Below are 23,162 nucleotides of genomic sequence, written 5' to 3' on the forward strand. Positions count from 1 at the left end.
GACGACAAGATGACGATGAGATTGGTTCCTCACACAAGTCTTGTTCCAGCGCAATTTCCTTCACGTTCACAATCTTCAACGCTCGTAACGCAAATCCAAAACCCGAGACCTCAACGATAAATCAACCTACAAACCTTTTCACACTCCTGTAATAATATCAACATGGACAACACAAATTTCAATGCGGCAGGTTCCGCTTCAGGTGCGCAGGAGAGATTGGGAACTGTCCAGGCTGATACGTTTTCCGATTCGTCCGATGCTACTGGTCAGGATGGATTGTGGGGCTCTGAAGATGAAGACAAAGTTGAGAAGAAAGACCAAGATGCTAGTGGTTCCTTTCAGTCAGTATCTTTAGCGTTGCCTACCCGTTCCGCCCCTCCACTTGCTTTACCGGCTCGCAACGTTATCCCACTCCCAGCCAGAGCCACCTCAACAACACAAATACCAGTTCATCCTACTCAGAATCCCTCCCAATCACAATTTACCTCTGATCTACAAATTGACTTTATCCTGCCCGTAGAAAATACCAATTTAACCATACCTGACATCCCTGTGCCATCCTCCAATCAATATCCAAGTCATCCAGCACCTCAAGACCCAAGATTCTTCGACTACATTGCTCCCTTACCCAACACATCCAATGACATTCCTGCTCCTCAACAACAACAACAGGAGCACTTCATAGACCCCGCTCTGCTATCTTCAGATTTCACTGGGCCTGGTTCCCTGGATTGGTTTTACCAATTTCCTACTCCCAATTACATTGACCCTACAGCAGCACCAAGCAACGATATCCCTGTACCACCCCTAAGCCACTACCAAGAACAACCACAATTCATCAACCCCGGCAATCTACTGTTAAATCCAAATGGGGCTGGTTCCCCAAACTGGCCGTTCAATCCTTGCACCAACCAGCAACACTACAGCTATACCAACCCCACACCAGGAGCTGGACCTCCTGTCGCCTCTACCTCCCAACTGCCTGCTTCATCTTCCTCTCGCAAGCGTGGTCGAAAGGCCTCGGAAACCGAAAAGGAACCTCAAACCAAGAAAGTCCGACAAAGAGATCCTGACAAACCCAAAATGCAAAAAGCGCCTTGTCCTTGGCCCGGTTGTGGGAAGATGATCGTTATAAAAAATATGCAGCGACACATTGAGGGTTTGCATCTTGGTAAAAAGAAGGTTGTATGTCGGTATCCAGATTGTAAGAAAAAACTAGCATGGGAAGGTGATCGTATTCGACATTACAGAACTGTACATCGCGGACAACCACGACCACCTGACAAAACACCAACACCTTCTCCTGAGGGCACACCTCCTCTAGATGGCCCATATCCTCCTCGGGGACCCCCATCACCACCACCACCACCACCTGGGGCAAGCGGGATAGCTGCATTCTGAAAAAACGATGAGTGTTTCTTTTTAATATTAGTTATGAAAGTTGAATTTCCCTTGATGACTTGTAAATATTTATCTTATCAGGTTTCTAATTGTTTCTTCTTCTTTTTTTGGATTTTGCGCTATTGAGAATACAAGACAAGAACTTGAATCAAAATAACCCCTTCAAAGTTAAGCTTTAAGAGTGAATATTGTGAGTCAATTAAATTAATTCTTTTTAGTATAACCTAAGCCTTGACTTTTTTTATTCTTGATTTTATTGAAATGGTTTTTTTGGTGGAATTTTGAGCTGGAAATCAATCTGACCTGGACATCAGTTAATTTGAATGGCGAGTCAATTTTCAATCATTATTGTAATCTCACAAGAATCTTCATTCTGATTAGAATTGTTTCTTTCTGAGCTGTATATTTTAGGATGCAACCCATTATATTCAGACTCAAAATGATCATTATCAATAACTAGAGAAATTGTGAAATCGTGATATTATGATATTTTAAACATTTGATTCATAACATCAATCAGAATAACCACCACCACAAAAGATTCAAATCAAAATAACCATGATTCAAGGGTCTGAAACTCTGGCTTGCTCATGGAAAAATCATTCACCAAAAGAAAAAGAACTCAATAGGTAGAAGGATTTCTTTTTGTGGATTCTGGAGTCTTTCTTCTGTTGAGCAAAAGATCTTCATTCACAAAATCCTATGTCTAGGCTGTCATGTAAAAATACAAATTGGTAAACAGATTTGAAATAGCCCAAAATGATGGTCAGTAAGTAGCAGAAAATAAATTCACTGGATTAACATCAATTTTTTTTGGTTTTGCATATATGCATTTGAATCAAACTTTGAGAAGGGGAACAATCATATATCAAACTTGTACTGGAGTGGACTGGTACAGTTACCACAATTCACACTTGATTGATTTAAGATTGTGGTACTTTAGTCAGATTGAGAAAACACAAGGTCTGAGGGAAGAGGTCAGAATGATTGTATGCCAAAATCAAATATAGACAACCCCATCAAAAATCATACCTGCATTCAAGCATAACCCACCTATAACCATGGGTTCTTTGAGCTCCCAAAGTGACCTTTGCCTACAACAAGCTCCCCTGTCAAGGCAAAACCCATCTACACCCATGGAAATTCCTTTCCACCCAGCAGTATTGATTTAGAGGTGTTTGACTGTACAAGTAGATGCAGAAAGTATATGTCCCCCTGTAGTTATCTTTTGGCTCCAAGGGTGTTCTATCTTTTCTGTGTCCACTTATACTTCCAGGTTTTATATAGGATCCAGATGATCTAACACTTGATATATTGTATGTATGATTGGGTTTGTGAGTGAGTTTATCCAACATGTATGTGTCATGTATATCCTCTTCTCTGGTTTCTTGAAATTGTACAAGCAGACACAGAAACAATATGTCACCCTTGAGGCCAAAACATCGCTATAGCATATGTGATACATCCAAGTGAAGCCGGTCTAGCCCCATGGGTGACATCCCTTTTCCATGTCTACTTTTCCATGCGTAATTTTGCCTTATATGACCACCTAACAAAAGAAAAAGAAGAATGGTTAGCTTTCTTAGATAAGAAAAACAAACCCACCGTTGAACCAGCAGAAATATCAATCAAGTCCTCAACTGAGAGGAAAGTAATGAAAGTTCAAAAAGGAGAAATGATCAACAATCACCTCAATATGCTATCACCTTACTGGGACACAGTCATGAAAGAGTTCAACTGGTATATTCCCCTTTCCATCTTCAATCCTGCATGGTTAGGCCAAGACATGGCCTTTGTCTCCAACAAATTGTCCAAAACAAGGACCAAAGCTCCTTGTCATATAACAGGTCTCCATTCCCAAGTGAGTGGCAAACTACGGTTTCCAAAAAGGACTCTCAAACACTATAAGCAAACAGAGGTTCTTCCAGTCACAAAAGCGCACTTTGAGAACGTTCTGAAAATCCAAGACAAAAATGAAGTCTGCTGGGTGTTAGCTTATTGCTATGACCTGATGATGAGATGAGCATACCTCATATTTAAAGTGGGTGACACTGGATCATCAATGGCAGACATCAGTGTTTGAAACCCAAAAATAGAATAATTAGCTAAGAGAGAGATGTTGAGAAGAAACATCAACATGTTCCTCAACAGTCCATACACCCTATTAGGAACAAGATGCTACATTGATCCTATGGACGGATCAAACTAGCAAGGACAATCCGCAAAATTGGATCACCCAAGTCAAACAGAAACAAGGGAAGACAAACTAGAACTCTCAAGATCTACCCAATTAATCAGGTCAACACTCTGGTCTCAAACTCCACACAAGCCACACAAGAACTCACAAGTGTACCATGCTACCCCAAAGATTCAGTGTCAAACACCAGCTCATAAAAACTCTTGTATGGCATCTGGGAATGATAAAGTCACTGGTGTGCAACTCAACAATCCAATGAAGTGATCCGGCCAATGGCTCTAAAGGGTTGAATCCAGACAATCTTCAAGCTCCTTTTGTACATCAGCCAAGCTATTGGTGTGATCAGAAGATGTTGTAGAAATGCAGTCAAGATGAGGATAGTGGTTGGTGAGGCGAGGTGAAGATTGTTTGGTGGATGAGAAAGTCAATTTACAGTCAAATCTAAATTTGAACAGTTGCAACTTTGGGTGCACACAATCTTATACTTAATGCATAGTGCATTTGAGGTGCCGGTCCTCCCTTGCTCATCTGGGACACCATAGCACAGCAACCCAGCCAAGTGGAAGACTATTTCTGTGGATCAAGCACTGGGCATAAAGCAATTGGTCAAAGGGCCACATTGTACCAATATAAGTGTGCATCCTATTCTATGCCAGTGAAAACTGGTGGGATCTAAAAATCTGTCACAACTCTCAATCACAGGGCAACCTCTACTCTATTGTAACCTGATTCTGTGGAGACAATGTCATGGCATCACAGTTACATAGTGTGCAATGCAAGTTGGATGATCTGAAGAGAGCAATGATACAAATGTGCACCACGATGTTTGAATCATTCAAACATCCCTGTCTTGACATTACTTGTCTGGTATCTTGTTCCAAGTGTAGTGGAACAAAAAATGTGTGTGTTCCAAGTCATATACTCGCACAGTTTGGATACTTTCAAAGATGTCAGCGTCAAAATTTCCCTGAAATTTCGGGTGCATAAATAAAAGGCTTGCCTACCTGTCTTGTTATGACTCCACCCAGGCCACTTGCCAGATTATTCTGAGGCTCAACACGTGGATACAGCAAAGCGTAAGAAGGATGGGATAGAAAACCCTGATGAAGGGCTATACAACTGGAATAAAATCATTGATGAATGGAATAGTGATTGAGAAGACGCGGAACCTGAAAAGGTACTCAGATTCACATCTACAAAAGATTGAGAGTTTCATCATATACCATCTGCAAAGTGAACCTGGCCTGTGATGTCAAAAAGTTACGTTCAAAACGACCACCTATGCGTCTTTATTGCAGCAACACAAACAACACGATTAGAACAAAACAACTCAACAAAAAAAATCAGTACACACAGAACTTATAATAATCAGTAGGACATGAGCAATACCTAAACAAGCATCATATATATATATATATATTTTCTACTTCAATCATTCATTGATCATTCACATTCAAGCTTTAGCTAGGTCGCCAACTCATCCTGAAGTTGGTTACTCTCTACGAGATGGGTGACGTGGTAATTTAAAGGTTGTAATGTGATTCATGATAAAACGATTCAAGTGTTTTCAATGAAACAATAAAGGAAATTAGATGGTATGATTGAAAATGATTCTACAAGAGAAAAATAGAAAGCAAAACAAAAACAAAACATACACATCTCAAACCAACGCACAACATCAATCAACGAAAGTGTTTGAAAATACGAAAATAACAACCGTAGATTGTTCCATAGCATCACTCATACTTTGATTTCTGCGAATATTTTACCTTATTGAGGACGGAAATTATCAAATTCACGTACAGTCAAACCGGAAAAGCTTGACCGATTTTGCCCGCAAAACTCGAGCAAATTGGCGGGGAATTGGTGGCAAGCTTTTCCGGTTTGACTGTATTACTGTCGTTCTCGAAAAGCTTGTCCGAGTTTTCCCGCAAAACTCGAGCAATTTTGCGGGAAAACTTGGACAAGCTTTTCGAGAACGACAGTAGTAATGAGGATGTTTTCAAATGCAACAGCACTTGCAAAGCAAGTGAAAAATTAATCAAAAACCCAAATTCGTGTGCTGACCGTTCCAGGGAATCATATAGTTTAAGATGGGATGCGATTCAGCTGGTGGGCGCGAACTCTGGAAAAAGGTAGCGCCCAGGAGCGCCCATACAGGCTCCCGGCGCTACTTTTTTGGCAGGAGGCGCGAGAGGCGTGAGAAAATTAAAAAAATTAAACAAGATGGCTAAAAAGCAGTTTCTATTATGATTCTAATCGGATGGGTTTTCTTTGAACTAAATAACAAGGTCATCTGCGCTCCAATCTTCATCATCAATATCTTCATCTTCATTGATGGTTTGTACTTTAGCTCTATTACTTACAATAGTAGTGAAATTAGAAATGTCGAACAAAGTTTCAATAAAGCCAGAGTAGGCTACCTCTATATCCATTTCTGTATGTGAGTCATGCTGAGCAAAAACTCCATCTTCAAATTCTTGCAATTCATCGACTCCGGAGAAGATACCTGATTCAACCTCATCTTCATAGTTAACAATGCTGAGATCCTTGACAGCTGGATCCACAGCTTCCTCGGCTTTGATCTGGAGCTCGAGCTGTGATATCATTTTAAGATTTGTTACAGTCATCCGACTACGATTCTTGGTTTTTGTTGCACCCATCATGCTGAATACACTTTCAACACCTGCTGCGTGCGCCACCAGCTCAAGTACTCGGATGGCGAAGGCTTTGAGGATAGTTGTATTTGGAGTCGAGCGAATCGCTAGCCAGTAGTTCATGGCTACAGAAACCATAGTAGTTGGTTGAAACAACCCTTCGCCGCTGAAGTATTGTATTATTTGATTCTTAAGACTGAGTGCTTCAGATTTCTTGTAGCTCCATGTCTTGGCGATTGAAAGTATCAACTTGATCATGGCATCTATTGGATATGCACGTGAGACAGCGACTTGAGAATAAGAGGGATTGAGAAAGAATCCAGCGATGTAAATTGGCTCGTTGAATATCTTTGCTTGCTCGTTCAAGACCTTGAGACAATGAGATTTGTAAAGAAGGAATCGTGGATAGCTCGATAAGTCAATCTTCAGTAGCTGATTGTAGACTGTGATGATCTCTTTCCAAATGTTGCCTACTGAGGTATTCGCTTGCTCTAATCTACTGAGAGCATCAATCACCGGTCGGATTAATTTTACTAGGATCGAGTTTGAAGTGAAGTGATCTCGATTCTCGATAATGACTTGTACATTCTTATTGATTGTTGGAGTCGAGATTGAGTTGTCTTTCAATAATGAAAGACACATTTGAAAACCTCGTTCGTGGCTTTCGACCGATAATGCAACCTTTGACATCGAATGCCATCGAGACTCGCAGAAGGTTTGGAGTCCGTGTGTTATGCCTTCTTTCATACGCCACTTGAATAGCTTCTGGCTCCAGAAGTGAGATGAGCTGAAGAAGTTGACAATGGTTCGGTCGTTGTTTGCGGTGTCCTTCATGTCCGGGTGGTCAAGACACTTCTTGACGATGAGATTAAACACGTGTAAACAACACGCTAATGGGATGACATGAGGATACTCTTCTCTAACGAGTCTCTGTAAAACCAATTGGTGATGAACAAAAAACTCTCAGCCTTCTAAGCATCACAAGAAAAGAAGAAATGAGGAAGACAAAAAAGAAATATATCAAGTACTTACTCGTAACTTGACCATTGAACTGGGTGAATCAGTGACAATAGCTCCTATCTGCTCCCAGGTGACATCTTGCCCGTGTAAAGCAGTTTTCAAAGCAGCCAGGATGTTGTCTGAAGTATGTCGGATCTCATCCAAGTCTAGAACATCAATAAGCTTCTTGATTCGGGTACCACGTAAAAGAAGGACAGCATAGACACTGTTTCGGGAGCAGTCAGTCCATCCGTCTAATGAAATAGTCATATTGCTATTCTGCTTAAGTTCCGCTTTTGACGCAACTGCATAACGAGCATGAAGTTGTGGAAGAACTTTGTCCATCATAACGTATCGTGAGGCTGGAGTGAATGGAGCAATTGAGAGTTTCTGTTGAAATTCGAGAAATGATTTGTTATGGAGAAATCGAAAAGGAATATGGCCAGTAATGAGTGCTTTGAGTAGATCTTCATAAATTTTCATATTTTCTTCTGGTTTACGGATACTGAAATGATGGAGATTTGAAAAATCATGATCAAGTTTTGGTCGCTTTAAAATGGAAACAGGTGCGGGTGTTGATCCAGTTGATTCTTCTGGTGTCGTATTCAGTGGTTGTAGTGCAACTTCAAGATTGATTTGTTGGTAATTAGATCTTTCGTGTATTGAAATGGATTTACACAATTGAGTCATATGGTGATATAATTTTGGTGGCTTCCCATCCATTTCTAACTTGCAGAATTTACACTTTGCACGGCGTTGTCCGTGGTGGCGAATGCTGAAAGCTTTGAATCCAGTCCATTTGTTACCGCTACCTGAAGGAGGCTCAATCCACGTTGCTTTAGGTGACATAATTGATAGGTGAATGAATAAAGGTGCCAACCCCAGCGCTGATAGAGTGGGAACTCCTTGAAGGTGGGCGTGAGAAAGGGTGGAAACCTCCTTTTCTCACCTACTTAGGTTTGAGGGCGCTCCCACCCCTTTTTTCAAAAAAAAACCCGCGCCCGGGAGCGCCGCTCCCAGGCGCTGCTCAGGGCGCCAAAATCGCGCCGCGCCCACCACCTGAGATGCGATGGGCTTCTATTCGACATTTGAAGAAATTCCAACATCATTCAGACTCTGGATCTTGGCTGCGCAATTCCAATTTGGCGTTGAATCTATCTTCATGCGTACAAACGTATGAAAAATCATCTCAGTTAAGTACAGCTACTAAATATATAAAAGGCATAAAAATACAAATTTGTGTCGCACCGAGATTTAATACAAAAGTATAAAACCTGTTAAATCCGATCGAAAGTGACAGGTCTCCCGCAAGACATTGCTGAATTGTGTCCAAAACTAGGTTTAATCTAGTTTTGGGCTCTCAGATTTTACTTCGGGTGCATCACACAGACAAAGAATTCTGCCGTTTAATTCTTTAACGGCTGTAAATGATCTGAAGTCTCCATTGGTGCTCTAGAAATTGAGCTTCATTTATCTTTTCTAGAAGATCGCAAGGTCTTTGAATTAAATGCATAACTGTAATTTCTTGAATGGCTGTACTTGCTCTACTCAATGTGAAGGATATGGTTCAATCCAAGTTGAACTCTTTCTACGAATTGGATTGTAATTTATTTATGTAATTGACTGAAAGCCAACTTTTCTGCAATCAACTCCTCGAATGGGTGATCTGATCACACCACAAAAATATCAAATTATGTATTTGTTTTATACCAAATATAGAAATCTTTATATATAACCTCTGAAGCTGAATTAAAGACCCACTCGCTACCTTGCGATCGATCTTGTATCTCCTCGCTCGTTTACAATCTATTTCCTCATCGCAGCTCTGCTTTAATTTTCACCCCTGGCAACCCCACACATCGAGTTATCAAAGATCCTCAATCGATTAATCAACCAATCACTTCAACATCCCCAATTTACATACTAAAAAGCAAATCAATCACCCATAATGCCTCATCTAGATCTATCAAACGATTTATCCATGTACTATGAGATGTTCACATCAAGACCAGATAATCCTTGGATCTTACTCATTCATCCATTGTTAACTGAGATTTCAGTGGTTAGAAGTTTTACAGAACAATCAGAAATTAAAGAAAATTTCAATTGTATCCTTTTTGAACTTAGATTACATGGTAGAACTAAATCTAATGTGATAGCTACAATGGATCGGTTTACTTTGGCTGCTGATCTTGCTTTTGCAATGCAAAAACTTCATTTACCACCAGTTTGTGTTTTTTATTTCTTATTATTACTTGAATTCACTCATTCTGATTTGAACTTTTGATTGTGTTTGTTTGCATCATTCGAAACATTAGGTTCATGTGATCTCAGCTCAAGCGAACGTTAGTGAAGTAGCACTCGCACTGGCTGCAATCTTTCCAGAAAGAGTTTCAAGTCTTTTTCTCTGTGGTTTAGCTCCAGATGTATAGTAAGTATTTTCTACTTTGAAAGATTTCTTAAAAAAAGATATGTCTGATTGATTGATAAATATGATGGCTTTCTTTGTTATCTTTCCTTTTTCAATACTAGTCCTGAATCAACTTTGTCAGCTTTCAATGATTGTTTTCAATGCGTCGCGAATCCTACTGATCCAGAGCATTGGGAAGAGGTCAGTTCTAGATTGTCTCACACTATAGAATTTATCAAAAATGACACGTAATCCAATTTTATTGACTTTTTGCTCATCTGTTTTAGGGTACGTGTGAATTCGCCATTTTAACAACGAACGAAAAAGTTGTCGTTTTTTAAATCTAACCATTCATTTTCTTCTATGTTGTACAAAAATTATAAACCCCTTTTTCTTAGGAATGCTCGATTTACACTTTTTTTGTTTTCATCAAGACACAAATGTCAGTCGAGAAGACGAAATCAGAGTGATAGATGAATGGACCTCAATTGTGAGGAAACGATATTCACCAAGTAAAACTGGTAAATTCACTTCAATTGCAATGTTGGAATTAGGAGTCAGTCATCTCTCTCGCTTTATTACGATCATAAATTGCCATCTAATTTTCATTGTTTTTCATCCGGGCATTTTTGTCTTCTTCTTAGCGTCAAGCAACACCTCAATCATTTCGTGATTGTATTACTCAACCAGTCTTGGTCTGCCATGTGAGCAATAAATTAATTAGGATTTCAAGAGAAAAATCATACAACTAGAAATCATCACTAGTCTGATTGCAAGGGAATCGTCTTTGTTTTGCGCTTCTGCACATTTTCTTGCAGGGAGCCGAAAGTCCAGTATTTCCTTTGGAAGCAGCTTCTGATCGATTTGCAACTTATGATAAATTAGATCCTCGTAGTCGATTTGAAGCTATACCAGGTAATCAAAGTCACCTTCACTAAAACTCAACTTTCATCAAAACTGATCATCAATTTTGTTTAACTTGAACAGGAGCACCTTTGACTCTATTCCCATTATATACGAAATTCTTAGCAGAAAAGTTTACAGATTGGATTTTACCTATCATTGAATCAACACCCAAATTGAATGAAAAACAAGAAATCATTGAGATTGATTATGAAAAGAGTTTAAAAAGGTTATATGAAATTTGTAAAGATCCTACGATTTTAAAAAGAGATCCCACCAATTCTTCAAGTTTTTATGCATTAGATGAATTAAGTTTAACTCAAAGAAAGATGGGATTAGAACACGCTTTTCAGGTTGAAAAAACTTCGTTTTGTTTTATGGATGAAAATGATCCTGAATGGTGGTCTGATGAGACTGTGAAAACTCAAAGTACCAAGATTCCTTGGAAGTAAGTCATTCATTATTCTCATCTTATCCTTACTCTGATTAGTATTTTGATCAAAAGCTTATAAATGATATGCTGGCTTGATTTTCTTTATGTAGGTTTTCAACTCGATTCGAACATAGCTAAGATGACGGACGATTAGGTGTGGATCATCGTGATGCCAGGTTTCAATTCATTCATTCTAACTTTCCTTCCATCACTCGAACAATCATGTTCAATAGTTTCTTCATATATTTCAGTATTTTACCTATGAAACCTTCTTGAGGAATATGACACATAAGCCAGATAAAGACGTCAAAGACAAAGTCGGAGAGAAAATTGTCGGATTTTCTCTATAATCTCTAATCAAATCCTCTTGTGATTTCATAAACTTTTCTTCATTTCTAAAAAAAATCAACTTTGCCTTGCATAACGAAACAAATTTGAATGACAAATGCGAACTCCAATTGATTTACAAGAATTAGACTGTTGATAAATTTAAAACAGAAGTTTTAAAATCATGCAAAGCTAATTTAGCATTACCAGATTCTAAACTAATCTTGGCCAAAGAAACCCCTTCTTGAAGATCCAAAGCTTTACCCCCAATAACCAAAAGAGCAGCCGAGTTTAACAAAACAAAATCTTTAATAGCAATTAATCTATTAGAATCGATTTGATTATTCAATAAATCGTTTAATAAACTTGAATTTTCATCAGCTTGACCTCCGATCACATCTTGAAGTGAATGAGTTTGAATCCCGAAATCTTTCAATGGTTCAATAACCGATTCAGTGATGATCCCATTCTGATCAACTTTCCAAACTTGAGTAGGACCAGAAGGACTGATTTCATCTAATCCTTCTTGACCACAAACAACCCAAGAAGGATAAATCTTCAAATTGACTAAAGTAGATGAAATGATCGGTCCGAGTTGAGGTTTAGAAACTCCAATTAAAATTCGATTCGGTTTACTTGGATTCAAAAGTGGACCTAATAAATTGAAGATTGTTGGGAATCCTAATGATTTTCGTAATGGACTTAAAGTTTTAAAGATTGGATAAAAACTAGGCGAGAATAGGAATGTAAAGTTGGGTGGATTGGAGGTTGATAAGATTTTACTTATATCTTCGTTTGATAAGGTTGGTAATGGGATTCCTTGTGCGATGATCAAGTCTGCTGAACCTGTAGAAGATGATGAAGCTCGATTGCCGTGCTGTGATGAAGATAATGATCGATTGTCAAATCAGAATACGTTTATTGAGAACCATAAAGACAAATAAAAAATATTTCAAACACATACCTTACAAATCTTCAGACCAGCACCTGCAGCTACAATAGCAGAAGCAGTGGAAACATTAAAAGTATTAAACCCATCACCACCAGTTCCAACAATATCACAGATAGGATCAACTTCCGAAGAATCGGGTCTTGGAAACGATAATTGTTTTGACCAATTTCGTTGAATTTGATTGGCAAAAGTTGATAAGATTTTATAATCTTGATCTAATCCAGTCACCGAAAGAATTCCTAATAAACTACCGATTTGAGTGACTATGTCTAGATTTTGAATGTTTTCTTCCTTAATTAATGATAAGATTTTTTTTATGTTTTCTAATTGAACCTCTGGGATTGTGGTTGATTGATTTGAATGATAAGTTTGAGCAAATGCTAGGATCGATCTGAGTAATGGTTTGATCGTTTCAGTTGACATCTTGATATTTCTTTTACTTCTCGCAATGAGGTCGATTTATACACGATTTTTTGATGTTTTGTTCAATTTTGATATCGGTTCAAGAAAAACTACCCTAGACTTCTGTTGTAGAGACAAAGAATACGTTATGATTCCGGATTGGTATTTCAGCAAGAGCTTTTCAGGTTGGTAAATCGATTCTTATGCTTGGTATTTTATCTTCAAGCAGAATTTATTTTTCCCTTCGAGGGTAATTTATCAAAACTTGTCAAAGTTTCACGTGGTTTGAGAGGTCATTCGGTTCCCTTTCCGATCCGGTCGAAGTTAGCAATGAAAATGTTGTACTTCACAAAGACACTTGAATGTTTTTGGGATATCCTATCTTTTGCACAGGGAAGGACATCCTGACCCGGTCTCATGCAAGGCCCCATCTTGTCTCGGACACCACCGCAGGGCCATTCAAGATGTCTTCGGACTGCTCTATAGTGGTCCCATTCCAAGGACATCTTTGACCTCCGCCATTAGGATGTCAGCAGAAAAGATGCCCTCAGGAGAGCTTGATTTATTTTCATCAATCCTGGTCTTGATATCTTCTTCATCCCTCTTTTACAATCATTCATATTAATCCTGTCAGTCAACCATTTTTTACTTTGCTCTTGAGTTTTTTTGAGCTGAATCTTACGCCCGCAAGCAGGGTATATGTATCCTAGTTCTTATAAAACAATACAAGTTCCAATGTGAAAGATGAAAATCTTTGGTTTTGATTCATTTTTTTACTTTCTTCTTGAACAAAAAAAACCAATTCAATGAACAGAAAAGCAAGCTATACATCAACATTATTTAACTAGAAAAAGATAAACAGAGCAATGTAAACAGAAAACTATGATCAAGTTACAAAGATATGAAAGAAATCTGTGTGAAAAGTAGAAGTGAAAGAAAAAAGAACCCGGTATTTGATGAACTGTAAATAGTAGGTGGAATGAAGAAGACAAAGAATGAAGACGATCGTGTGTTTGCTATACATATGAAAGAACATAAAGTAAAATTGAGCATCAACTTATGGTGTAAAAATCAACTCTTGTTTATATACAAAGCATTTCTAAGGGAGAAAAAAAAGAAAATAGTCACGAGTCGGAAAAAGAGCCCAATCCAAGATATGAATAAATTAAATAAACCCAACCAGCGTGTTGTCCCTTCTTTTATCCTTCCTCACAGAAAAACCAATCGAATCAAACATTGAATTCTTTTACTAGGTTTGAATTCTTTGACTACTGATTTCTATTAGCCAAAGTAGGCACAAGGATTTCAAATAATTGAGCTTCACGTGTTCTAAAAGCCTCAATTTGACTGATTTTCAATCCAAGAGTATTAATAGCATTAGAAGCGATTCTAACATCCGATTCAGGTTCGATTTCATAGGTACCTAATTCTAATTCAAGTTTTAATTGTTCAATTTTAGTTAATTCATTTTGATTAGAAGAATCATGAGAAGCATTAATGATGGCCATTCTTGTATCTTCATTCATTAAATGTTGGGTAAGACTGCCAATCCTAATCAGTTCAAACATTAATGGTTTCAATCGATTTGGACAATCATTTAATTTCAAACTTGTAAAGTGTTGAGAAGCATCAAGTTTAACGACTTCTACTGTTTCTTCGTCTGTATTGACTCGGTTGATTGAAACATCTAATAATGCTAAACAAAGTGCAGCAAAATATGATCTTGATAATTCTCCATCTGTACTCTCTTCGGACTCTAGTTTCTTATAAATCGTTGGGGTCGAATAAAGTATATCGGTCAATGAAGCATAAATCGTTTCTCGAATGATTGCAAGTCTGAATTGTTGTTCTGGTGAGAGTTCTTCATTCGGATCATCATTCATCGGTGGATTACTTGTGGGTCTGGGTCTTGTAGGTAGAGGTGGTGAAAACGGTGGTACGTTTGTTTTCGGATTCGGAGGATTTATATGTGAGTCTCCTTGATCATCGTAAGCTGGAGGTGGAACATATTTAGCTGACAAAGGTTTATTGGTCTGAGAACCATGTTGTAGTGCAAAATTTAAATCTTCAAATTTCAAAAATCATATATAATCAGGGATCGTTATTGAAGTTGTTTAGTTTGAAGCCAATCTTTATTTCAATGATGAAATGCCGCATACCTTGATTGAACCGTTCTTGAAACGTACGTCTCTGTGAAATTTCAATGGCAATAGCTCTTAAATTCCGAGCGATAATAGGTAGTTGAATATTAATAGGTTGAGAGATCGGTTCTTGATCACAAATAATCCTAGCCAAGTCATGCTGATGATCTTTGTTTAGTGATTTGATCACTGGTATCGATTCTGACCAAAGTGTAAACCATTTCTTAAATGAACTCGGACAATTGTTTTGATCTAATTTGATGGAAGTGGTACAAATCGATGGAGGTTGGGTTTGGGTTCTTAAAGCAGCTAAGAATAGACAAATCGATGGGCCTATGATTTGGATATCGTCTTGTGCTGATGTTAAAATTGTTGGATCTAGAAGCCTTTCTACATGAGCTTGGGCTAATGCTGCCTTTGATTGATTACAATGTGAAGTTTGGTTAGTTCATTGCGCTTGAAAGCGCTTGAGATTAGATTCTTACTAACTTGTAAGAACGAATGAAAGGCAATGATGACCTGTTAGATGAGGCGATAAGGAACATCTTAGTGATCTTTCCAAAAAATACCATTTGAGTCTGAGTCTGAGATATTGACTTACTTGTTCCTCAGTGATATCGGTAGTTTGAAGTGTCATCTTCGTTTTCGTTTTCGTTTCGGTTCTCGAATGAAGCTGTGTTGTATGTATTGGTGATTTAGGAGAGACTGAGTTATGTAGTGGATGGTTTAATCTGAGATTTGGCAAATGCTGAGCTATGCTGAGGGTTAAAGTTCGATCGGAACCAAAAATCCAAAATGAAATCGACTAACTTTAAGGATTTACAACTTCAAAAGCCCCATTTCCTAAATTCTTCTTCGTTCTTCTTGTGCAGAGTTCACCCTTCAAACATATCTTGATACAAAAATTTATGTACACCCTCCCTCGCATTCCCAGTCCAATTTTCCCAAGATTTCATCCATCACTGGGATGTTCAGTCCCAATTCGTGATTAATGAGGATTAATGACTCTGATGGATGAACTATACCTTGTGAACAAAACTCACAGTGGTATTTTATGATATGAAATTGATGGCCCTCCATATATACTCTCATATCTCAAGCACAATGTTTGACAAATATTCTTGCCCATCTGGCATCTATACTCCACATCTCTTCAATCCCATCTCAAATCTTGAACAATTCACATATTTAGTCGAGTACCATAAAAGCACTTGTTATTCCTGTTGAAGTTTCACCTGTGGCAAAAAATATGTTTGGATATCAATAATAGGTTCAAATAACATACATATGCCTGCTGAATTCTTTCTGTCCCTGACCACAGCCTCTATTAAGACTTGTCCTCTACTTGTTTCTCATTCAAATTCCATTTGTCTTCCAACTTTCTTTTGACTTCATTGATTAGCTTAATATTGTCCAACTGCAAATCCTACCCCGTCCCATATCCTCGCTGTCCGCCAAGACATATTTTGTTTTTACCTACCTACATGATCAACTTTACCACTTCTTTCTCCTTTTTTCATTTCATCAAAGATTTTTTGGTTTATTATATTCCTGTCTTACTCACTAGCATTCTTGAACACAATCAGTCTTTCACACCTTATCTTTGCTACATTGTTCCAACCATCGCCTCTTCTGTGGTCGTTGGTCTATATAATCCAGAGCACTTTTGATATCCGTACTATTAATCCTTATTAATCAGAAAACAATTTTGATCCCATCTCATATCAGTTTACTAAAGCTCGCTCCATGAGAGACTTGATCAGCTTATACGTAATATGTACCCGTCTAAGGATTTCTGGAGTGCTTGCAAATAGTGCTGTATTATAGTACACGTCTTGTATGAAGTGCAAACAGCTCAGTCAAAGGTAGAATAGCAGTCGACTCACGTGGGTCGCCCGCAGCACCCAGCGAAGCATGATGATTTTTACGACCTTTTCTTCCCTTTTGTAAATAGTCAACTGTTGAATATATATTTCGACATACGCACACAGCCATTGTTCCACTTCCATTCTCCACAAGGTGCTCCACATATTCATACCAACGTTAATGATGGCAGCCATACCTGAGACACGTTCGGTGACGGTGAGTCAAGATTCCAACCTCTGATGATCGATCGTACTCAGTTGTTTCCCTATCTTTGTCTCAACCCTCAGGCGAGCGGAAACTTCGATAATCTGGCTCAGTTTCTCAGCTTCGATGGGCCCAGTGATCTTGTTCATCCCAAAATGACTTATGAGCACCGCCTATATCACCCACGTCGCCACCCAGCGGAGCATGTGTATCACACGAGCTGCCGCCATCGATTTCGCCTACAGAGACGAACAACCAAAACGGTGGCGGCTGAATCCTCAATGATCCAAGCATCTTCAGATGAAGGACAAGAAACGGTTGTGGACGAATTGGTCATCCATCTAAGCGATTCAGTCCAAGAGATGTATGCTGAGTGGGGAATGTATTGGGAAGTGAGTAGCTTCTACCCTATGGAAGCACGTGTTGTTTGTTCACTCGACTTTCTTCCGATACGAGCACTGTCCAGTTCCGCATCCCTGTCAGCGACACCGATGACCACCATGATCCATACGTCACTTATGGCCACAAAGAATCTGGGTTCATTAGTGAACACTTTGTCTCGTCGCGCAGCAACCCAGTCGAGTGGAAGACAATCACTGTGGGAAACGTAATGGACATACAGAAGTTGCTTGCAGGAAATCATACTGTCGAGGTATGCATTACGCGTGCAAATGTAGACAAAATACTGAATGTTGATCGCAAAACTTGCCATTAAAGGACGCACTGGAATTCACAGTAAAGTGGTCCCGACAAGAGCCATCTTTGTCCGAGTTAGATCATACTCAGCGGGAGTTGGCTAATCTGAAGAGACTGATGGCGCGAACACACTGTACATTGCTTACAACGTTCAGACAACCTTCGATTGATACCACTCGATTAGTCTTTCGTTCAAAACGCAGCGGGACTCTCAAATATTTGTATGTCCCAAGTCACATACTCACACAATTTGAATACTTTCAACCATGTTAGTGCCAATCTGTGAATTTCAAACTGTGTGTCCGTCTTACCAGCTTAACTGATTAGATTATTGTGAGTCTACCCAGGCCACTCGCTAGAATATTCTGAGACTCAACATGTAGATAAAGCCAAGCGTAAACGGGATGAGGTAGAAAAACCTAGTGAAGGGCCATACGGTGACGATTCTGATGACGAATGGGATAGTGATTCAGAAGATGTTGAACCCGAAAAGGTACTCAGATTCGCAACAATTCAACATCGATCCTTTGTGACTCAAAACTGCTCCTTGTGATCACAGAATATTACTTTCAAAGCAACCATTCATGTCACGGGCACCTCGTAAGTAATTCTCTCCTGATATACATGTGGCAGTGCTTGTCTCTTAAGATACGCATTGTGATATCGTAGTCGACAGACATATCAAGCATTCATAGATTATGCCATCTGCGGGTCAGTGAAGGTCACCAATTTCAAGACCGAGTGAAATTGCGCACTGTGCTTCAGCTTGCTAATGTATTATTTTATATCATAATTAGAGCTCTTTACTTTGCACCCCTGCAATATGAATACCAGCAATACCGCAACAACCTGCGAAGTTCAGCCATTGGTCGTTTGCCTAAAGAGCACTGTATTCCGTGGCCCGAGTGGGCCGAAGAAAACTGCTACCCCCAAAGAGTTGTACCAGGTTTCAAAACTCTCACAAGCTCAAAGAGTATGTACCGCCTCGCCGACAGTAAGTCTTAACATATCATGTTGCGCTATAAAAAGCAATGTAGCAAGGATCTCTGACAAACATTACCATGACAATACTAAGTGTTGATCATTCCCCAACTTAAACATTTATGCTACCAGCATATCATCGACTCTCTACAACCGGACACCGTATTATCTGAACTCAAGAGCCCGGTTTTTATGCATCACGAGGAACTGCGTGTGGCAGCCTATAAATTCATGCGCGGAAACTGGCATTGTTTTGATAGCTCAGAGATTGCTCCTTTCATTGTCAGTCTTTCACAAGCCGAGGCTGTTCTGGTTTTCGAACACATACTCAGCGATATTGCTTCGTGAATTTCTTAAAATTGTCCCCCTTAAATCATTGTTTCTGAATCCTTGACTTCAGTTGGTTTCCCAACATACATATTGCTAGCCGAAAAGAATCATAGCACAATCTCTTTTGCTTATGAACACCATTCTTCTTTCCTGTTCCCATACCACATGAGATGTCAAGGTCAAGCGCAATGACCGGGATAAAGTCAGTATTTTTGTGATTTCAAGCTGAGACTTATTGTATACTAGAGCTTGCGCGGGCAAGCCCGCCATGAGCCTTAAGGGCTACAGTCATGCAAAAGAGGACCAACTTTTACTCACCTTGAGAATGGAATGTAATCTCTCAGCAAAAGGCAAGATTCAAGATAAATGAGACGTCAATTGAAGTAACCCCTTTGAGATTGTGGTTACAACAAAAGATTGGATACTGGATTAATTGGAGGAACAAATAATAAGCTCAAACGCGAACTTGCATTACATGGGAGAGAACATATAGGAAACAAATGAACTGCATTGTTCAAAATTGTGAGGGAAATAAAAGTGTGAAGTATGAAAGAAAAAATGTCATTTGCGGGGTAACAAAAGCAAAGAAATTGGGATTGGGATAAAAAGTTGATTTCTTCATCCAAAGGCGCTATATGCCAATAGACATGGAACAAAGGTTCACTTAGGCGCATATGAGACCAACCAACTTGAGTATGAATGCATTTGAAAAAAAGTGAAAACAGCGCGACAGATTCAATGTTAATGCTTTTGTTTAGACATATTATATCATATATGCAACACTCGGATGAGGCAGTTGGTAGGATGGCGAGATAGAGGACGTGCAAATACAACTACTGTGAATGTCGAAGAGAATGATGACGTGTTGTGGATGGATTGGGAAAAGCATAACCTTTGAAGATGATGTCAAATAGTGTTAAACATTCATCCAACTTCTCAACTGGTGAGGTACAAATTGTCGAAACCCATTACTGTTAAACAAAAGAACAGCTGAAAGATGTCTACTTCTAGAAGTGGATTGTTGAATGGGATAAAGACTTAAAGAGGAAATTGAGGATGGTGTGCATCAAATGAGATCAGATGCGGTCATAACATAGGTGAGTAGTTTGTTACATGAAGGCAATGTAGCAAGCTTTCATCTGGGATTGATCGCTTTTGAGTTACAGTCGTTTTCAAAAAGCTTGCCGCTAATTCACCGCCAAATTGCTCGAGTTGTGCGGGCAAATTTCGGCAAGCTTTTTGAAAACGACTGTAGTTCCGATGTCTAGTTTAAGAGTCGATTGGATTGAATGCAGTCACTCCAGATTGCTTTTATATCATGACGTAGGTGATTAATATTACACAAAGACAATGTAAAAAGATTACTCTGATGATGGATGCTTTTGAACAGTCGACAAAACCTGGTTTGACGGTTTGAATGTAGCAAAAGCCCATTTGATGATCAATTGATCCAACGTAGAAAAAAGGAAAAGCACGACCAATTCAAGTTACTTTTCAAGAATGACGTAACATGACGTTGTGGCTCTTTGTTACACAGAAACGGTATACAAAAGATTTGATTTTAACACTGAATGCTTTTCAGTGTTACGGGCTCAATTTGAGTATATAATTGTTACAAAAGCACACCATGATCGTTTTAAAAGCACACAACATGATCGAGGAAGAGAGTGGAGGAGGAATGTTGGACGCAAATGGGGAACAATAAGTAAAGCAGATAGCGCAGGAACAGTTTGTGAGGGGGGGTAAAAATGTATAAATAGAGGGCAATCTTTCAGCCAAATCAGAAATCCGCATGCCACCCTCGTGACTACACCCTAGAAAGTGAGTCAAATTCGAGCTCTAGCTAAATCTGGTATCCTCCCGCCGAAAGGCTGAAACTCTTTTACAAGTTTCAGTGCTTTCGGGGGGGCATTCCAGATTTAGTTTTAGGAAATGTTCATATTTCTACACATGGTGAGGCATCTTCAGCCAGAATCACTTTGCCTTTTGGCTTTAGGTTTCATACAGCTGTTATAATGCACTATGTCTATCATCTTGGGGAATCAATGGCTAATGTGAGAAGAAGATACTTCAGCTTTTAGAATTACGGTACTCAAAGCAACTATGTACGCGTACATAGTTGCCGTACATAGTTTTTTTTTGGCGGGCGAAATACTTCGAATATACTTCTTTTGTTTTTTTCCCCGCCAAAAAAAACTATGTACGCAAACTATGTACGCGTACATATGTAGCTTTGAGTACCGCAAATGGACAGACTCAAACAAATATGTGTATGTCAAAGCCATGAAATTTTGGCACTAGAGAAATAAATTACCTATATATGCACTGGTTCTCCCAATTCACCTGTACACAACTACATTAGATGAACTGGAATATTAACTATAATTTGCACCCAGAAGCTTTCAAGATACCAGGTGTTTGTAACAATGCTCTCACATACCAAATGTGTTTACAGGTGTCATCAACACCCATAATTTAGGAAAGCAGGTACATGCCCAGCGTTGGGATGTACCATCCAAGCAAGTTGACCCCAAAATGGTACTTGGATTCCTATGTCTACATGCATCTTGAGATCTTCATTTAAACTATTCTGTTGAGAATTCCTGTCCAGAAAAGATTTAATCCATGTGATCATGGAATTTGTTTCTTCCTAGTTGCTAATTTAGTGCTGATATTGTTAGAAATCATAGAACTTACATCTAGACTACACTGGGGACCAATGTGTTTGGCCCTGTGCAACAAGAAAACAATGGGGGTAATGATGCTTTTAATCCTCTGTCACCAAGAAACTGATAAAGGCACCAAGAGTTTTCTTTTACATAATCTCTGCCTGATATCATCTGCAAAAATACTCCTCCATCACCCTCAAACTCCTCCTATGCTGTCACTAGAAGCAGTCCCCAATAAAATACAATATTGTTAGCAATTTCTGGTTTTACAACCAATTTTGATGTCATACAAAATGCTTTTGAGCTTTCAAACCATCTTCTCATAAGTACACAAAGTTGTGTCATACTGTTATACATGGTGATTCTTGTCAGGATGAAAGGCATAAATAGTATCTCTCACGCATCATGATGTGGCTCTCTGATACACTCCTCATTACCAATCAATCTGCATCATTCAGATTTAACTCTTGCCACTATAAGTCAATGTGGTTTTACACTCTTGCCGCAATGCTACTAAAGCCTTGAACTCACACCAAGTTGGAAGTTGTAGATGGCAATGTGGAATGTTCATAACACTTGACTACAACAGGAAGCAAATGCTTTCAGAAACGAGTCATTTGGATCCACCATTTTGGTTTCTTTTTGACCTATCACAGGATTTTTCTGTCCTTTCAGACAAAGAAAATATGGTTCAGATATGTTCTTGGATCATGAATTATTGGCTTTTCAACTGGATACTACCTGGTTTGATTTGCACTTGGAAATTTGTGTTTCAACACAACAACGCCGCCACCTTTACTTTACCATTCTCAGTAAAGTATCGGTATCGTGAGTTTCAGTACAGTATCCAACCACCAATACTTAGTATTGGTATCGGCGATACTGTACTCGCCAGGTCCAGGTCAGGTATCCTGTGACCCGATACCGTATCCGGTAAAGTACCGCGGATGCCAATACTTTACCGGTCAGGCACTCGGGCAGTACCCCAGTATCTGACGGTATCTTTCAGTATCGACATGTATTGACTTATAAGTTACCTCCGACACCGGATTTCACTTTGACTTATACCTTATTTCAATTCACACCTATTCACACCTCCACACCCCTTGCTTCTCCCTTCCGGTTCAGTATCATCTAGTTCATTCGACTTCCATTTCGGTCGACGTTCCATCATGGGACGTCTAACCTCATGGGCTCGACCGTTTTTAGCGCCTTACGTAGTGATGGAGGACGCTATGGTGCCTTTATTTGACAGTTTCAAGGTCCTAGTAAGTGACTATTTCGTATATCTCTTTCCAAAGCAAAGTTCACTCTATCTGATCATCTTCTCAATTTGATTACTTTTTTATCATCATCTTCACTTGCTTTTCCTTTTTCCAATACCCCATCTCAGTATCACAATCCTCCAGTTTCAACTGCGGGTTCCAATATGGCCCTAGGCGTTGCTTCTAATCGACAAACTACCCCTGTCTTGACTTCTGATGAACCATCCTCTACCGTACAGGCTCAGGTTCAACCAGACCATGATGAGCCTTCCAACAATCCACCCCGTCGACACAGCACCCGAATTACACCACTTCGCCGCCCTTCGTCA

At 39.2% G+C, this 23,162-nt stretch overlaps 5 protein-coding genes across 5 annotated transcripts; 3 read left to right on the forward strand and 2 right to left on the reverse strand.

Moving 5' to 3' along the window:
* Nucleotides 1–162: 162 nt before the first annotated feature.
* Nucleotides 163–1,401, forward strand: MELLADRAFT_102323 (uncharacterized protein; the record flags this gene model as incomplete). Its single annotated transcript, XM_007404968.1, has 1 exon — nt 163–1,401. The coding sequence occupies one exon, from the start codon at nt 163–165 to the stop codon at nt 1,399–1,401; it is 1,239 nt and encodes a 412-aa protein (XP_007405030.1).
* Nucleotides 1,402–9,202: 7,801 nt separating this feature from the next.
* MELLADRAFT_59552 (uncharacterized protein) lies at nt 9,203–11,138 on the forward strand (the record flags this gene model as incomplete). The annotated part of the gene is made up of 9 exons (XM_007404969.1): nt 9,203–9,481; nt 9,573–9,685; nt 9,787–9,865; nt 9,952; nt 10,063–10,220; nt 10,309–10,368; nt 10,483–10,579; nt 10,652–11,015; nt 11,111–11,138. The coding sequence occupies 9 exons, from the start codon at nt 9,203–9,205 to the stop codon at nt 11,136–11,138; spliced, it is 1,179 nt and encodes a 392-aa protein (XP_007405031.1).
* A 253-nt stretch (nt 11,139–11,391) lies between these two features.
* MELLADRAFT_41886 (uncharacterized protein) lies at nt 11,392–12,387 on the reverse strand (the record flags this gene model as incomplete). Its single annotated transcript, XM_007405287.1, has 2 exons — nt 11,392–12,204; nt 12,292–12,387. Coding segments are annotated over 2 exons (828 nt in total), but the record flags the coding sequence as incomplete, so codon positions are not given.
* Nucleotides 12,388–13,422: 1,035 nt separating this feature from the next.
* On the reverse strand, nt 13,423–15,676 carry MELLADRAFT_70792 (uncharacterized protein; the record flags this gene model as incomplete). Its single annotated transcript, XM_007405286.1, has 5 exons — nt 13,423–14,746; nt 14,841–15,237; nt 15,312–15,341; nt 15,424–15,575; nt 15,633–15,676. The coding sequence occupies 4 exons, from the start codon at nt 15,457–15,459 to the stop codon at nt 13,950–13,952; spliced, it is 1,260 nt and encodes a 419-aa protein (XP_007405348.1).
* Nucleotides 15,677–16,868: 1,192 nt separating this feature from the next.
* MELLADRAFT_90894 (uncharacterized protein) lies at nt 16,869–18,996 on the forward strand (the record flags this gene model as incomplete). The annotated part of the gene is made up of 9 exons (XM_007404970.1): nt 16,869–16,904; nt 16,976–17,284; nt 17,359–17,544; nt 17,610–17,856; nt 17,927–18,081; nt 18,148–18,188; nt 18,305–18,582; nt 18,664–18,851; nt 18,970–18,996. The coding sequence occupies 9 exons, from the start codon at nt 16,869–16,871 to the stop codon at nt 18,994–18,996; spliced, it is 1,467 nt and encodes a 488-aa protein (XP_007405032.1).
* Nucleotides 18,997–23,162: the final 4,166 nt, after the last annotated feature.

The sequence above is a fragment of the Melampsora larici-populina genome (assembly GCF_000204055.1).
Source record: "Melampsora larici-populina 98AG31 unplaced genomic scaffold MELLAscaffold_3, whole genome shotgun sequence".
NCBI classification, from domain to species: domain Eukaryota; kingdom Fungi; phylum Basidiomycota; class Pucciniomycetes; order Pucciniales; family Melampsoraceae; genus Melampsora; species Melampsora laricis-populina.